The sequence below is a fragment of the Phragmites australis genome, chromosome 18 (assembly GCF_958298935.1).
Source record: "Phragmites australis chromosome 18, lpPhrAust1.1, whole genome shotgun sequence".
NCBI classification, from domain to species: Eukaryota; Viridiplantae; Streptophyta; class Magnoliopsida; order Poales; family Poaceae; genus Phragmites; species Phragmites australis.
The window spans coordinates 314,266-331,807 of record NC_084938.1 but is presented as its reverse complement, the minus strand read 5'-3'; the positions used below and the strand labels follow the sequence as shown (position 1 = coordinate 331,807).

The 17,542-nt window shown below is 48.6% G+C and overlaps 1 protein-coding gene across 1 annotated transcript; it reads right to left on the bottom strand.

Annotated features, from left to right (window-relative positions):
* Positions 1–1,089: 1,089 nt before the first annotated feature.
* Positions 1,090–3,235, bottom strand: LOC133898323 (indole-2-monooxygenase-like). Its single transcript, XM_062338976.1, has 3 exons — positions 2,672–3,235; positions 2,119–2,562; positions 1,090–2,016 (listed from the first exon to the last, which is right to left on the bottom strand). Exons 1-3 carry the CDS (start codon positions 3,152–3,154, stop codon positions 1,351–1,353), a joined length of 1,593 nt encoding a protein of 530 aa, XP_062194960.1. The 5' UTR covers positions 3,155–3,235; the 3' UTR covers positions 1,090–1,350.
* Positions 3,236–17,542: the final 14,307 nt, after the last annotated feature.

Here is a 17,542-nt window from a genome sequence, read left to right as displayed (position 1 = left end):
AATTTCAACTATAAGGTTGTAGATCCAGTCAAGGACTATCATTTTCATATAAAATTTGTCCATATTTGACTTTTGTATGAAAAAATTATGAATTTTTTAAGATAAGCTGTCATCTATTACGAACCGATAGTGATACTATCACCGTCGATTCGTGGCTAGAACCAGCAGTAATAGTCAAGTTTCACTCTCGGTTCATGGCTAGAACTAACAGTGTTATGAACCGACAGTAATACTTGACGAACTATCACTGTAGGTTCGTGGCTAGAACTGACAGTGATAGTCTATCAAGTACACCGCCGGTTCGTAACACTATCGATTCTAGCCACGAACTAGCAGTGAAACTTGACTATTACTACTGGTTCTAGCTATGAATCGGTAGTGATAGTAGCACTATCGGTTCGTAATAGATGATAGCTTACCTTAAAGAATCCATAACTTGAACTGACAGTGATAGTATGGGTTTCACTACCGACCGGTGCCATCACTCGGCAACGAAGCTACATCGGGGTTTCACTGTCGGCTTAAGCTATCGATCAGCAATGATGCCTTTCATCACTACCAGTTCATAAGCTACATTAACTATTTCTTGTAACATAGTTTATAAACCAACAGTGATGCTTCGTTACTGTTAGCCCATTAGCTACTTAGTAGTGATAGACTGATATATATGACCGATTTTGTACTTAGTGGTTGAGTCCTCAATCCATATGATAGGTAGTCCTGAAGTACATGATGAACCTCTGGACGAGGAAGATTTTTTTCCTAATAGTGATAGGTTGATATATATGTATATGTATGTGTGTATATATATACACGTGTATATATATATGTGTATATATATGTATATGTATATGTATATATGTATATATATATGTATATATATATACATATACATATACATATATACACATATATATATATACATATATATATACATATACATATACATATATGTACATATATATACATATACATATATGTACATATACATATATATACATATACGTATACATATATATACGTATACATATATATATATATATATATATATATATATATATATATATATATATATATATATATATATACATATATATATATACCGATTGAGTCCTCAATCCATATGATAGTCCTGAAGTACATGATGAACGTCTGGACGAGGAAGATTTTCTCCGTACAACGTATGGTCAGTCCAAACATATCTAGCATATCTGCAGTGCAACTATGTATTAACAAGCAGCTAGCATACATATATAGTTTCTGTACGAATTAACATATGGACGTGTGTGTGTGTGTATATATATATATATATATATATATATATATATATATACACGCATCTTTTACAGATCACGCCGTTACGTCTTTCGCCACAGCTTGCATGGCGTGACCAACAGTATCAGGCAGTTTCGGAACAAGGATGAGCTTCTCCTTAAGATGAACCGTCAATCCAAACACCTCCGTCATATCAATATCCTCCTCCATGCCGGCAGGCAGTCCCCAATCGAAACAGTACACAAGGTTCGCCAGCATGATTTCTACAGTTGCCAACCCAAAGTTGAGTCCAGGGCAGATCCTCCGGCCAGCCCCGAACGGCACAAACTGAAAGTCCATCCCCTTGAAGTCGATGGCCGCAGCGCTGCCACCGTCCACGAACTTCTCTGGCATGAACTCCTCTGGCTTCTCCCATGACTCTGGATCCCTGCTAATGGCCCATGAGTTGATGACGACTCGCGTTCCAGAAGGGATCGTGTAGCCATGAACATCACAGTCTGCCATGGACAAGTGTGGGAGGAGGAGCGGAGCAGGCGGGTGCAACCTTAGTGTTTCCTTCACGACGGCTCTCAGATAAGCCATGCTAGCTAGGTTCTCTTCCTCCACTATTTCTTGTCTCTTCGGTGTGTTCTTCCTCACCTCAGCTTGTAGCTTGGTCATGAGCTGAGGGTTGCGCATGAGCTCGGCCATGGCGAGTTCCAGGACCAAAGACGATGTGTCTGTGCCCGCACTGAACATGTCCTGGATGTACGTACGTTGTTTACTTAGTCTAGATGCATGATATAAGCAAGATTTAGCAGGTTCTCTTTTCTCCAAAGAAAAAGATCTATATATATTACTTACCATCAAGACGGCCTTGATATTATCTCTGGTGATACCGTACTCTTGCTGAACGGCGAGCAACACATCGATGAAGTCACTCTCTTCTTGCTGAGCACCTCCACCATGACGATGCTTAGAGGTCTCGTGGTCGCTTATTATCTTTTCAAGCAACTCGTCCCATCTTTTGCGTGCCTCGTTGGCCTTGTTGCTCATAAACCAGCTGGTGAGCAAACCTAGCCAATTTGCTAACCCTGGGAAGTAGTTTTCCAAGTTGAATCCTCCAAACATAACAGAGTTTATCTCAATCAGCTCCCTGAACAGCTTGTTCCGGCCTTCTGCTCTGAAGAACTTGCCCGACACGGCACGACACACGATGTCGTTGGCAAACGTGTTCATCATCTCGCTGATGTCCACGGCCGTGCTCGCGGCCGCCATCTCCCGGATCTTGGCCATCACCAGGCGTACCTAAACATGGATGAACACATGCATGGATGGTGTTATTTATTTGAGACATTACGATTTTACGAGTGCATGCATACGCTGTTGCACATGCGTTATTCTGTTAACTAATCACCTCATCTTGGCGGGCGAGGCGGTAGGACTGCACCTTCTTGACGGTGAAGAGGTGCGTGGTGACGAGCTTCCTGACCTGTCGCCAGTGCTCGCCGTATGGGGCGAAGCCGATGTCCGAAGACCCGTACAGGAGGTCGTCGGAGAGCTTGGACGTCGGTCGCGAGGCAAAGATGTGGTCGTGCCTTCTCATGATCGCCTGAGCGGCGCGCGGGGACGACACGACGAGGTTCGGAACGGCGCCGAGACGCAGGAGCATGAGGCCGCCGCCATGGCCGTGCTTCGTGGCGAGGTCACGGAGGGAGACATGTGGGAGGTCGCCGACGAGGTGCATGTGGCCGATGATGGGAAGTCCCGGAGGCGACGGCGGGGGATGCTTCGCCTGCCGCTGCTTGTTGCTGATACGAAGGCTTCGGGAGGCCAAGTGCAACAGCAGTAGTACGAGAGGGACGAGGAATAGCTGGTATACTACATCCACGTGAGCCATGGTTACTTCGTCGGTCGTTGCTGGTACGTTCTCGAATCGTTCTGCAGGTGGTGGAGTACTAGCTAATATAGCTAGGTTCAGCTGGTGTGTTTTTGCTACGAAAGCCTTTGGCTGCTATATATAGTGGCGTGCATTCATCTTGGTTGGTTGATCTACACGTAGTAGAGACACAACAAGTTGATCTATCAACCCAATTAGATCGATCCAACTGTACTCCCATTACCACAGAACAAACAATAGGGGGCTACTCATTAGTGTTGGTTGTGCAGGAACCGACATTGAAAATGTATCAGTGTCGGTTTCTTAATCTCTCGCTCGCGAACAATGATTGAGCCCTTAAAAAATCGGTACTGAAACCGACTATGAGTGCCGGTTTCAATTACGAACCAACACTGATGGTTCACACAGTATAAAGTCTACCTTCTACTCCAAGCCCAAGCAGAACAGAGCTAACCCCAAAGCCCGAGCAGAACAGAGCTAACCCCCAAGCCCGAGTAGAACAGAGCTAGCCACCATTTTTGTCATTCTTGCAGTTGGAGTATTCAAAATTTGGAGGAGTCAATGTGCTATAAGGTTAGTAAGATGATATATATTTTATTTTTAGTTAGATTTAATTGATAGATTGTTCTAGGGTTGATGGTTGGTGTTTATTCTATGGTGATAAATTTTGAGATGCAATTAAGATCTAATATAGAAAAAAAAATACAATTTTGTCATTGTTAGATGAATAGAGATGATCTATATTTCATTTGTAATTGGATTTTGTTGCTAGATTGCTCTAGGTTTAAATGTAGGTGATTGTTTCTCGGTGTTGAATTTTGGAAGGAGCAAGAACTCCAATTGAGATCAAATTTAGGAAAAAGTTTATAAATTTGTCATTGTTAGATGTATAAAGATGATCTACATTTCATTCGTAATTGGATTTAGTTGCTAGATTGCTCTAGATTTGAATGTAGGTGGTTGTTCATTAGTGTTGAATTTTGGAAGGAGAAAAGGTTCCAATTGAGATCTAATTTAGAGAAAGATCATAATTTTGTCATTGTAGATGATTTAAGGAGTAGATTAAAGTCACATATAAATAGATGTGGGTGCATACATTAAAATCTAGCTCTAATTTTCTAGTATATGGATTGCGTATATTTTAAAGTATTAAATTTAAATACTAATCAAATGGATTTCTCTATTCATTAATAAACATAGTGAATTTAACACAATTTGTAGAATACTGTATTGTAGGGATGTCACGTCCACCCACAGATCGCAATCAGACACAATAGCCTTTGAAAGGCGGGTCCCCGACCCGGCCCAACTATTGGAAGGAGATGCACCCTCAAATAGGGATCAATCAAAATGCGAGGTAATTCAATAAATTTGTTATAGATTTTGAAATGTTTAATGATTATAAGTTGTATAAGTTTAACTATAATGATTTGCAGATAGACCGGTTATGTATATGTAAGGATCGAGGACTAGAGTTTTTTTAATGGTGTTGAGGCTTTTTTGAGGGCTGCCGCAGCGTACAAGAAGGCAAAAAGTAAGTGTGCCGATTACTATATATGTTGTCCGTGTGTCGATAGCAAGAACGATAAGCAGTTTTCAAATAATAGAGCAGATTCGTGCACACTTGATTCACAGGGTTTCAAGGCTGGCTATACCCGTTAGATAAAGCATAGTGAACTTGAAGATGATGTGCATGAAGGGCAACCAACAATCAAAGAAGACAGAGACATTGATATGATGGCTAATGAAGACTTCGATATGTCAGCATTCAAAGATATTTTTATCGAGGACGATAGAGGCGACACTTCTGTTGGCAACAATGAAGTCGACGTAGAACAAATATTGCGCGACATCAAAAGTTTCAGCGCATGGTAGATATCAGTGGATGAACACCGCGAGCAGGGATCCTGAGGGATCCCCTTCGAGATTCGGCCGAGGGGCTGTGCCTGGAACTACCTCGTACGTGGGGTTAATGCGTGTAGGACTTAGGCAGGATGGATCGTCGTCAGCTGGTAGAAATAAATGTACCAAGGGTTTAGACAGGTTCAGGCCGCACCGAGGCGTAATACCCTACTCCTGTGTGTCTAGTATGTTATCAATGCTCTTTGAATGCCTTTCTCTGGATCTCTATCGATCTTCGGATCCTTTTTTCTATCTCTAGCTTCTGCTGTTCTATCGGCTTATGTCTTTCTTGATCTCTAGCTCTCTCGTTTTTCTCTGTGTTCCCAGGTTGCCCTTTTAGCACCCGAGCACTCCAAACCCGGCAATGGAACCAGGGGCTAAGTGGTCCTGACCACTCATGCCTGAGTGGTAGGATTACCCGAGGACCCTAGAGGTTTGGCAGCGCCCTGGGCACTGATGCCCTTGTTCTCGGGTTGCTTGGTTCTCGAGCATTTTTCTGTAAGCTTAAAATAGGTAAGGTTTCTTTGCTTGGTGCGCTCTGTCGGTGCGATACTCATTATAGCTTGCTCTCGTTTCTAACCCGCGACCTCTCGAATGCCCGGACCGGCGAAGTGCACAGACAGAGATACGACCAAGAGGTCCCATGGTTCGATGGTGTTCGGGCTGGGACTAACCAGGCCGAGCACCGACAGCCCGCCCCTGGGGACTAGGCGGTCCCGACCACTCATGCTCGAGTGGTAGAACCACTCGAGAACCCCAGAGGCTCAAAAGTGCTCGGGGTATTGCCACAGCAGTCGGGCACCACAGCCAACCACAACGGACTTAGGTCGGCGATCGCCGCCTGTGCCGCATACCGACTGGCATCCGTTTTTGTCAGCGGGAAAACGAGAGAGAACGTATTTTTTGCACATGAGTCGAGCATCTCACCAAGCAGATTAATATATGGATTCCAGAGGAAAACTCAGAATAAGAGAAACATAGGCGTATATTAATGATTCATACAGAAGTGACGAAAATAAATAGCAAGTGCTAACTTACGCGGTTGGTATGAGCCCCCGGCCAATTTGGGCAGGGGGAAGACCCCTGACCTGGTTGGCTCGAGCACAGACACACTTACCTATGGATAAAATTTACGAAGATGCTCGATGTTCCAAGCATTCGGGAGAGGTTGCCCGTCCTCTGTGGCCAATCGAAACGAGCCTTGTCGTGGGGTACTGGTCACGATGAAGGGGCCTTCCCACATGGGGGAGAGCTTGTTCTTTCCTTCACGCGTCTGAGCGCGTCGGAGAACCAAATCCCCAACCTCGAGCCACTGGGCCCGGACACGGCGCTGATGGTAACGCCTCAGGCTCTGCTAATATCTGACGGCTTCGACGGCGGCTCGTTGCCGACGCTCCTCCAAGTGCTCGCTGTTCTTGCTCACCCTCCGAGTATGCATTCACCCGAGGCAAGCCGACCGTAAGCTTGGAGGGGAGGACAACCTCGATGCCGTAGACGAGGAAGAAAGGCGTCTCCCCGGTGGCCCAGCTTGGTGTGGTCCGGTTGGGCCCCATAACACAACGGGTAGCTAATCGATCCACCCTTTTCCATGCTTTGCGAGGACGTCGTAGGTCTGGGTCTTGAGCCACTTCAATATCTCGGCATTTGCGCGCTCAACTTGCCCGTTGCTACAGGGATGAACAACAAAAGCAAAGCAAAGCTTGATCCCGAGGTCCTCGCAGTATTCCCTGAACAGGGCACTTGTGAACTGAGTGCCATTGTCGGTGATGATCCTGTTCGGGACGCCGAAGCGACTTGTGATGCCGCGGATGAATTGAACCGCCGTGTTCTTGGTGACCTTGGTTACTGGGACCGCCTCCGGCCACTTGGTGAACTTGCCGATGGTGACGTACAGGTACTCATAGCCTCCGACCACTCGGGGGAATGGACCCAAGATGTCCAGCCTTCAGACCGTGAAGGGCCAAGATAGGGGGATGGTATGAAGAGCCTGAGCTGGCTGGTGAATCTGCTTTGCATGGAACTGGCATGCCCTGCAGCGCCGAACCAGCTCGGATGCGTCCAGGAGGGCTGTCGGCCAGTAGAAATCTTGCCGAAAGGCCTTCCCGACAAGCGTGCGGAATGATACATGGCCACCGCACTCGCCCTCGTGGATCTCAGTGAGGAGCTCTCTGCCTTCTTCACGGGTGATGCATTTCAGGAGGACACCGTCCATGCCGCACCGGTAGAGATCCCCATCTACTAAGGCATAGCGTTTGGACTGCCGTGCAATCCTCTCTGCAGAGGTGTCGTTCTCGGGAAGGATGTTTTCTTTCAAGTATCCTCGGATCTCGTCGATCCACGAGGGTTCTCGAGGACTACCGGCAAGCGCAACACGCTCGCCGGGCGGCGGCACCTTGATGGGACCTCCCACTGAAGGTGCGGCCTGGGTCCCCCCGACTGAGCTCGAGGGTTCCCCTTCATCCTGGTCGGCAGACAGGACGGATGGCCGTGTGAGCCTTTCTTCAAAGATTCCGGGCGGGACGAGCTCCCGGGCGGAGGCCAGGCGGGAGAGGTCATCGGCCATGGTGTTGTCGCGACGAGGTATATGCTCCAGCTCCAGGCCGTCGAAGTGTCGCTCCAGCCTCCTGACTTCCGCCACGTACGCCGCCATCTGCGGGTCCGCGCACTAGTATTCTTTTGATACTTGATTAACTATCAGTTGGGAGTCACCTTTGACAAGCAACCGCCGGATCCCGAGACCCACTGCTGCTCGGAGTCCAGCGATGAGGCCTTTGTATTCCGCCATGTTGTTTGTTGCTCGGAAATGCAGCTGCACGACATACTGGAGGACTTCACCTGTCGGGGAGGTGAGCACCACTCCAGCCCCCGCGCCCTTCAGCGTGAGGGAGCTGTCAAAGTGCATGACATAGTACCCGGGTCCGTCTTGATCGGGGTACGCAGACAATTCTTCATTGTCGATCTCGGGGACCGGCGTCCACTCCGCCACGAAGTCGGATAAGGCCTAGCTTTTGATCGCGTGGCAACTGATGAAGTGCAGATCGAATTCCGCGAGCTTGACCGCCCACTTGACGATACGTCCGGTACCTTCTTGGTTCCGCAGGATCGGTCCTAGTGGGTATGTGGTTACCACCGAGACCTTGTGCGTCTGGAAGTAGTGTCGCAGCTTCTCGGAAGCAATAAGCATTGCATAGAGCATCTTCTGTGCTTGAGGGTATCTCGTTTTGGCATCTCTTAGGACTTCACTAACGAAGTACACCGATCGCTGTATTCGGCGGGCCCCGACTGCTGCCTCGCCCGAGGCCTTGCCACAGCCCCTGAGCTCAACGCAGGGTTCGGGGCCTGCCGAGGTCCCGAGCTCAAGCCCCTGGTCGGGAGTGGTCCCGCGTCCCAGAGGCTGCTCGGGGGCGGTCGGGAGCTCGAACCCAGCACCTTACCCTGAGCACTCATAACGCTCCACCACCAGCACCATGCTCACAACCTGAGGAGTGGCCGACACGTAGAGCAATAGAGGTTCACCCTTGCCGGGAGCCACCAGTACGAGCGGCGAGGTGAGGTACATCTTTAAGTCTTGGAAGGCCTGCTCGGCCTTTAGTGGCCAGTCAATACGACCGGTCTTCTTCAGCAATTTGAAGAGTGGAAGCCCCCGCTCCCCGAGCTTGGAGATGAAACGCCCCAAGGCTGCCATATACCCAGCGAGACATTGTACCTCTTTGAGTCGAGCTGTGGAACGCATCTGCTCGATGGCCCGGATCTTCTCGGGATTGGCCTCGATTCCGCGACTGGAGACCAAGAAGCCGAGGAGTCTGCCCGCGGGTACTCCAAATACGCACTTCTCGGGGTTGAGCTTCAGGCGCATGCTGCGAAGACTATTGAACGTCTCGGCCAAGTCTTCTAGCAGGGTGGCTCATTCTCGGGACTTGACCACAATGTCGTTGACATAAGCTTCGATGTTGCGACCAATCTGCGTGTTAAGGGTAATGCGGACGGCTCACTGGAATGAAGATCCAGCGTTGCGCAAACCAAAAGGCATAGACACATAGCAATAAGTCCCCACTGGGGAAATAAAAGATGTTTTTTCTTCATCTTGCTTGGCCATGCGAATTTGGTGATAGCCCGAATTTGCATCAAGAAAGCTCAAAAGATCACACCCCGCAGTGGAATCGACAATCTAGTCTATGCGAGGTAGAGGGAAAGGATCTTTTGGGCAAGCCTTATTAAGGTCAGTGTAGTCGACGCATATCCTCAACCTGCCATTGGCCTTGGGGACGACGACGGGGTTTGCAAGCCACTCCGGGTGGAGGACTTCTCGGACAAAGCCGGAGTCAAGGAGCTTGTTGACTTGCTCCCGAATGAACTCCTGGCGCTCGGGTGCCTGTCGGCGAATCTTTTGCCTCACAGGCCGTGCGTCTGGGCACACGGCAAGGTGGTGCTCGATCACCTCCCTAGGGATCCCAGGCATATCCGACGGCTGCTATGCAAACACGTCGGCGTTAGCCCGGAGGAAGGTGACGAGCGCGCTTTCCTATTTAGCTTCTAGGTCACCACGCCAACTGTCAGTGGATGAACACCGCGAGCAGGGATCATGAGGGATCCCCTTCGAGATTCGACCGGGGGGCTATGCCTGGAACTACCTCGTACGTGGGGTTAATGCATGTAGGACTTAGGCAGGATGGATCATCATCAGCTGGTAGAAATAAATGCACCAAGGGTTTAGACAGGTTCAGGCCGCACCGAGGCGTAATACTCTACTCTTGTGTGTCTAGTATGTTATCAATGCTCTTTGAATGCCTTTCTCTGGATCTCTCTCGATCTCTGGATCCTTTTTTCTATCTCTAGCTTCTGCTGTTCTATCGGCTGTCTCTATGTCTTTCTCGATCTCTAGCTCTCTCGTTTTTCTCTGTGTTCCCAGGTCGTCCTTTTAGCACCCGAGCACTCCAAACCCGACAATGGAACTAGAGGCTAGGTGGTCCCGACCACTCATGCCCGAGTGGTAGGATTACTCGAGGACCCCAGAGGCTCGGTAGCGCCCTGGGCATTGATGCCCTTGTGCTCGGGTTGCTTGGTTCTGGAGCATTTTTCTGTAAGCTTAAAATAGGTAAGGTTTCTTTGCTTGGTGCGCTCTGTCGGTGCGGTACTCATTATAGCTTGCTCTCGTTTCTAACCCGCGACCTCTCGAATGCCCGACCGGCGAAGTGCACAGACAGAGATACGACCAAGAGGTCCCATGGTTCGATGGTGTTCGGGCTGGGACTAACCAGGCCGAGCACCAACAACCCGCCCCTGGGGACTAGGCGGTCCCGACCACTCATGCTCGAGCGGTAGAATCACCCGAGAACCCCAGAGGCTCGGTAGTGCTCGGGGTATTGCCACAGCAGCTGGGCACCATAGCCTACCACAACGGACTTAGGTCGGCGATCGCAGCCTGTGCCGCTTACCGACTGGCATCCGTTTTTGTCAGCGGGAAAACAAGAGAGAACGTATTTTTTGCGCATGAGTCGAGCATCTTACCAAGCAGATTAATATATGGATTCCAGAGGAAAACTCAGAATAAGAGCAACATAGGCGTATATTAATGATTCATACAGAAGTGACGAAAATAAATAGCAAGTGCTAACTTACGCGGTTGGTATGAGCCCCCGGCCAATTTGGGCAGGGGGAAGACCCCTGACCTAGTTAGCCCGAGCACAGACACGCTTACCTATGGATAAAATTTACGAAGGTGCTCGATATTCCAAGCATTCAGGAGAGGCTGCCCGTCCTCTGTGGCCAATCGAAACGAGCCTTGTCGTGGGGTACTGGTCACAACGAAGGGGCCTTCCCACATGGGGGAGAGCTTGTTCTTTCCTTCGCGCGTCTGAGCGCGTCGGAGAACCAAATCCCCAACCTCGAGCGACCGGGTCTGGACACGGCGCTGATGGTAACACCTCAGGCTCTGCTAATATCTGGCGGCTCAGACAACGGCTCGTCGCCGATGCTCCTCCAAGTGCTCGATGTCGTCATGTCTTCTCTGTTCTTGCTCACCCTCCGAGTATGCGTTCACCTGAGATGAAACGAGCGTAAGCTCGGAGGGGAGGACAACCTCGGTGCCATAGATGAGGAAGAAAGGCGTCTCCCCGATGGCCCGGCTTGGTGTGGTCCGGTTGGCCCATAACACAGCGGGTAGCTCATCGATCCACCCTTTCCCATGCTTTGCGAGCACGTCGTAGGTCCGGGTCCTGAGCCCCTTCAATATCTCGGCATTTGCGCGCTCGACTTGCCCGTTGCTACGGGGATGAGCAACAGAAGCAAAGCAAAGCTTGATCCAGAGGTCCTCGCAGTATTCCCTGAACAGGGCAAAAACAGTCTCTTCTCCAGCAACAGGAGTACCTGAAAGAGCAGGCATGAGTACAAAGGTACTCGCAAGACTTAAACCACATAGAGCACATATACATAGCTCGACTCCAAGGATTATGCATTGATCATTAGCAAGGATGAACCACAGGTTAAGTAAAACATAAGCACTAAGCATCCTAGATATATGTGTGAGTGACTGAAACTTTACCAAAACATATGAAAACTGCTCTGCAACTAACAACTGAACAAAAGTAACTGTAAGCAACATGTATATCAATAAGTAACAAGTACCAACATCACTAACTCCCACATACTAAACCACAAACCATACTCGAAAATCTACGACCGATGCAAATGGACAGAAGCATGCTCATGACCGAGAGCGCGGCAGTTCGAACGGTTTATACACCCTGCATGGGGATACTTCTGGACCCACACGACACGAGGACCATTCGGCTTAAGCCATCGGCCAAAGTGCACACAAGGGGTACTCGTGGCAACCTTTCCCAACCAGCACTAACTGTTTGGATCATGCATCTCTTGGCGCGGCGGTACTAGAACTACTCCCGGAGCAAACTAGTACCGCTACAAGCCCACCCGCTCACACCGTCGATGTCCAAGCCCAAAAAGCCACAGCTGTGAAAGTATTCGGCTCGCCTTACCATTATATCGGCATGTGGTGAGTAAGGTAAGTGCTAAAGCCAACAACACCGACGATCGGTGCTTAACCTGCGCAAAGCGGTCTGCGGTGTCCGGCTTCCTCTACCGATCTACCTAGGGGAACTCCACATCCGGGCAGGACAAAACACCATCCTAGTACCGCCCACACCTTATCTCATACTCACCACTCACACAACCATCTCAACCTCAACAAGTGTATGTAATCATAAGAACATCCTATGCTCACGAACAACGGAATGCACCGTTGTTCGACTTCTACTAAATGACCTAAGCATGGCTAAGCATATAAGTCGAAATCATACCTAGACATTGACAACATCTCAAGGCTACAAGGAATGTGAATACACAAGTATTCATGATAGAAGAATGCAATCGGCATAGGTTCTACCCATGCATACCTTGAATCCTCCACTTGAGCTCGGATTTTGGAAGAAAAGAGAGAGTGAGCTTGCGTGGGAGAGTGAGGGGAAGAGCTGCTACTGCAGCAGCTTGCGGGACGTGGGGAGTGAGGAGAGGCAAGAGAGAGCAGGTGGGGTGCTGCCCACTTGAGAGAGGGAGTGGGTGTGGGGTGGGGCCCACATGTTAGAGAAAATGGGTATTTCTAAAGCAATTTCCATTCTTTTCTCCCCCAATTTTCTTTCTCTTATCCAAATAATTTTTAACGAAGTGCATTAGCGCTCCGAATTACCATTACGTAAATTAAGCATAATGCTTAAGAAGCATGATTTTGCTTAAATGCGTGCTTAAGAATTTGGGACGTGACAAACCTCCACCCTTAAGAAGAATCTCATCCTGAGATTCGGCACGAGTCGGGGAGAGGACGATGAGGCTAGGAACCACGCTATGAGAGATATCAAGCGGTGAAGTATGGAAACAAATGCAATACTTTTATTCAACACAGTGATGAGCATAGACATGCAAGAGGTCCCAATTGTGCAAAATTTACACAATGTTTACAAGCTCGCAAAGAGCTCAGGATACTCGCAGCGGATTTCATCCTCACGCTCCAAAGTTGCCTCATCCTCGGTGTCGTTGCTCCACTGGACTTTGATGAATTTTATAGAATGACGCCGAGTTTTGCATTCTGCTACATCCAATATCCGGATAGGTCGCTCACAATATGTAAGATCCGGCTGCAACTCTTGAGGTGCAACATCAACGACCTCGGTTGGAACTTGGAGGAATTTCTTTAGTTGCGACACATGTAAGACGTTATGCACGGCGGATTTAGATGGAGGCTAGTCCAGTTGATATGCCACCTCTCCACATTGAGCAACAATCTGGAATGGTCCCACGTATCGAGGCGATATCTTGCCTCGGACTTGGAATCGGCGAACACCCTTGAGCGGTGAAACCTTGAGATACACATGATCTCCAATTGCGAACTCGAGATCTCGGTGGCGATGTTCCACATAGCTCTTTTGCCGGGATTGAGCCGTGAGAAGACTCTTGCGGATATTTAGAACATGATCTTCCGCCTCTTTGACTAAATCCGGACCTAGGAAAGCCCGTTCGTCGGATTCGAACCAATTCAGCGGCGTTCGGCACCTTCGGCCATATAGAGCTTCAAACGGTGACATCTCAATGCTCGCTTGGAAGCTATTGTTGTATAAGAACTCTGCGAAAGGCAAACATATGTCCCACCTCTTCCCATAAGTGAGGACACAAGCTCGAAGCATGTCTTTCAAAATCTGATTTACCCTCTCGGTTTGGCCGTCGGTCTGAGGATGGTGTGCTGTGCTATGAAAGAGCTCAGTTTGCATAGCCTCTTGAAAGCTCCTCAAGAAGTGAGAAGTGAATTATGTGCCTCGATCAGAAATGATCTTCTTTGGAACCCCATGTAGGCACACAATCCGGGTGAGATACAACTCCGCATACTGCTTTGCATTGTATTGGGTCTTTACGGGAAGAAAATGTGCTGACTTCGTGAGTCGGTCCACAATGACCCATATGGAGTCGTACCCATTCGAGGTCTTCGACAAGCCAGTAATGAAATCCATTCCAATTTCCTCTCACTCCCAGGAAGGAATGGGCAAAGGCTGAAGTGTACCGGCTGGCTTGAGGTGCTCGGCCTTCACTCTTCAGCAGACATCACACTCAGCTACATATCGAGTGATCTCTCACTTCATGTGAGTCCACCAAAACCGTGGCTTGAGGTCTTGATACATTTTCGTGCTCTCAGGATGAATGGATAGCAAAGAGTCATGAGCCTCATCAAGAATCTTCTTCCTGAGTGCTTCGACCCTTGGAACCACTAGCCGGCTCCCAAACCACATAACACCCTAATCATCTTCAGAGAAGCATATGGCCTTGTCGATCTCATCTTCTCCCGGATTCAGGCCATGCCCTTATCATCCCTTTGAGCCGCTTTGATATCATCTAGGAGAGTGGATTTGATCTCCAAATTGGCAATGAAGCCATCCGAAACCATTTTGAGCCCAAACCGGCAAAAATCATCACAAAGTGTGGCATTCCCAGGCTCGACTCTAAGGCAATGACAATGAGCCTTCCGGTTTAATGCATCGACAACCACATTCCCTTTGCTTGGGTGATAATGAACCTCCAGTTCATAATTTTTGATCAACTCAAGCCATCTTTGCTGCCTCATGTTCAGATTGGCTTGAGTGAAAATGTACTTCAAAGTCTTGTGATCCGTATAGATACAGCACAAGTTCCTCATCAGATAATGACGCCAGATCTTCAGAGCGTGCACGACTGCAGCCAGCTCTAAGTCATGTGTCGGATAATTTTCCTCATGACGCTTCAACTGTCGTGAGGAATAAACGACAACCCTGCCTTCTTCCATAAGGACACATTCGAGGCCAACGCGAGAAGCATCGCAATAGACATCAAAACCCTTGCTCAAATCTGGCTGAGTGAGAACCAGAGCGGTCGTGAGCAACTTCTTCAAAGTCTGGAAAGCAGACTCACACTCACTTGACCACTCGAACTTGTTGCCTTGATTCAATAACTTGGTCATTGGCTTGGAATCCTTGGAGAAATTCTCGATGAACCGACGGTAATAGTCCGTAAGTCCGAGGAAACTCCGGATGTCCGTGACATTCTTGGGTTGTACCCATTTAAGCACATCTTTCACCTTGCTTGGGTCAACTGCAACACTATTTTCTGACAGAACATGACCCAGAAAGGCTACCTCCGTAAGCTAGAACTCACACTTGCCGAACTTATAATAAAGCTGATGACCTCTGAGTCGGCCAAGAACAATACAGAGGTGCTCTACATGCTCTGCATCAATCTTGGAGTATATGAGAATGTCATCGATGAAAACTACAACAAACTTATCCAATTCATCTATGATCACCGTGTTCATCAAATACATGAAGAATGCTGGCACATTCATCAATCCAAAGGACATGACAGTGAATTCATATATCCCGTAGCGTATCGAGAAAGCCTTCTTTGGAATATCCTCCAGTCGGACCTTGATCTAATGATAGCCCAGTCTCAAGTCGATTTTTGAGAAGACTCGAGCTCCAGTCAGTTGATCAAACAGAATATCAATCCTAAGGAGAGGATATTTGTTCTTGATAGTGACCTAATTCAACGGACGGTAATCAACACTCATCCGAAGAGATCCGTCTTTCTTCTTCACAAAGAGTGCGGAGCATCCCCAAGGTGAGGAGCTTGGGCGAATGAACCCCTTCTCTAGTAACTCCTTCAACTGCTTCTTCAGTTCCACCAATTTGTTTGGCGGCATCCTATAGGACCTTTTTGATATTGGGGCCGCTCGGAGCATGAGATCAATAGAGAACTCCACTGCTCGGTCGGGTGGCATTCCTGGCAATTCATCCGGAAAGACATCCGAGAATTCCCACACAATAGGAATGCTTAACAGTTCTATGGTGAGGACAACCTTCAAAGCAAAGAGACAAGACTCAACACCCTCGAACTTCAATTGAATACGGGTGCCGGATGGACCATTTAGGGTAACCGTCCACTGAGCACAATCTAAGACCACCTTATTCTTGGTGAGCCAGTTCATCCCTAATATGATGTCTATCCCCTTCAAGTCCATCACTAACAAATTCACAACAAAGGACATCCCATTGATGATTACCAAGGCGTTGGGCACGCATTGTTTAATAAGAACCTTAGCTCCAGGTGCATCTATAAGATAGGGCGTAGGGGTGGTACTGATTGTCAACCCATGATGCCGAGTATAACTTGCCGCTATGAAGTAGTGAGAAGCTCCAGAATTGAAAAGAACAACTGCTGAAGCTATGACAGAATGTGAATGCACAGACAACGTACCCATTAGGACGGTGTCACTCTTGTGAACATCCTCAGTGGTGGTGTGGCATGCTCGGCCACGCTTGGGGACGTGGGTCGCCTGAGAGGACTGAGGTGCAGACTCAGCCGGTGGTGACTTCGGTCACCACGATTCCCGGCTTCGGATATGCGTAATCCCGCACATAGTGGCCGACGCGGCCGTAGTTTTAGCACGGGCCGCTGAGGCCACTGGTCACGCTCACTTGAGAGCTAACGGGTCTTGCAGACTGCCCTGGTGGAGCGGAGAAAGACGGGCACCGCACCAGCCACATCGGCCGTGGGGCTGTCGAGGCCGACATGTGAGATGGTGGAGATTGACTCTCCGTGCGGGCGTGTTGAGAGCTCCCGCCCATGGAAGGCAACAGACCCCTTTTTCGCTTCTTCTCCTCCTAGTGGTTCTTGATCTTGAACTACACCGTGAGGGACGTGCTCACCAACTTGTGGAAGTCGGTGAACTCGTGTGCAGACAGCCGGTCCTGCATCTTCGAGTTGAGACCATTGACAAAGTGGTATTGCTTCTGCTCGTCGGTGTTGACCTCATCCTGAGCATACTGCGTAAGATGGTTGAACACCTGCACGTACTCCATGATAGTTCTGCCTCCTTGCTTGAGGTCCATGAACTCTCGGCTCTTGATCTCCATGAGGCCTTTAGGTATGTGAAAGTTGCGGAATGCTTGGCGGAACCTCAACTTGGATCAACATAAGGTTGAGACATCCGCTGATGTCGCACAACGCACGGTAGACGAATGGTCAGATCGATCCTAATGTTGATGCTCCGGAGGGTGAGACATTCAAAGAAGAGAGGAGTAGACAAGGTCCTAGCAGGATACCCGAGGAACGTTTTGTTATCAGGAGGTCAATTTAGTCGGGGAGCCCATAAGATCTAAAGTTGTTCTGAGGCCGTTCAAGACAATAATCGGGTGTCTCTTGAGGGATCATATTGCAATCACCTATAGAAGTTGGAGAGTCAGACGAGATGACAAGTGGGTGGTTCCCACTAACATCAAGGATTTGATGTAGGGCAAGTTGGCGGCAAAGTTTGAATACCCTAAAGGATGCAACATGGCCAAAATGAAGAGTTATGCCATATTAACAATGGGCACCGTGTTCAGTAGTTTCAAGGATAAGTTGTGGAAAGAGTATTACTTGAAGGGTTGAACACCGAAATGGGAGGATTATCCG

Bases quoted from the DNA above. Each gene is read 5' to 3' on its own strand.
- LOC133898323 (XM_062338976.1), bottom strand. From the start codon at position 3,154: ATGGCTCACGTGGATGTAGTATACCAGCTATTCCTCGTCCCTCTCGTA. The intron at 2,563-2,671 runs GTGATTAGTTAA...ATCCATGTTTAG, and splicing joins GCCTCGCCCGCCAAGATGAG to GTACGCCTGGTGATGGCCAA. The intron at 2,017-2,118 runs GTAAGTAATATA...ACGTACATCCAG, and splicing joins ATATCAAGGCCGTCTTGATG to GACATGTTCAGTGCGGGCAC.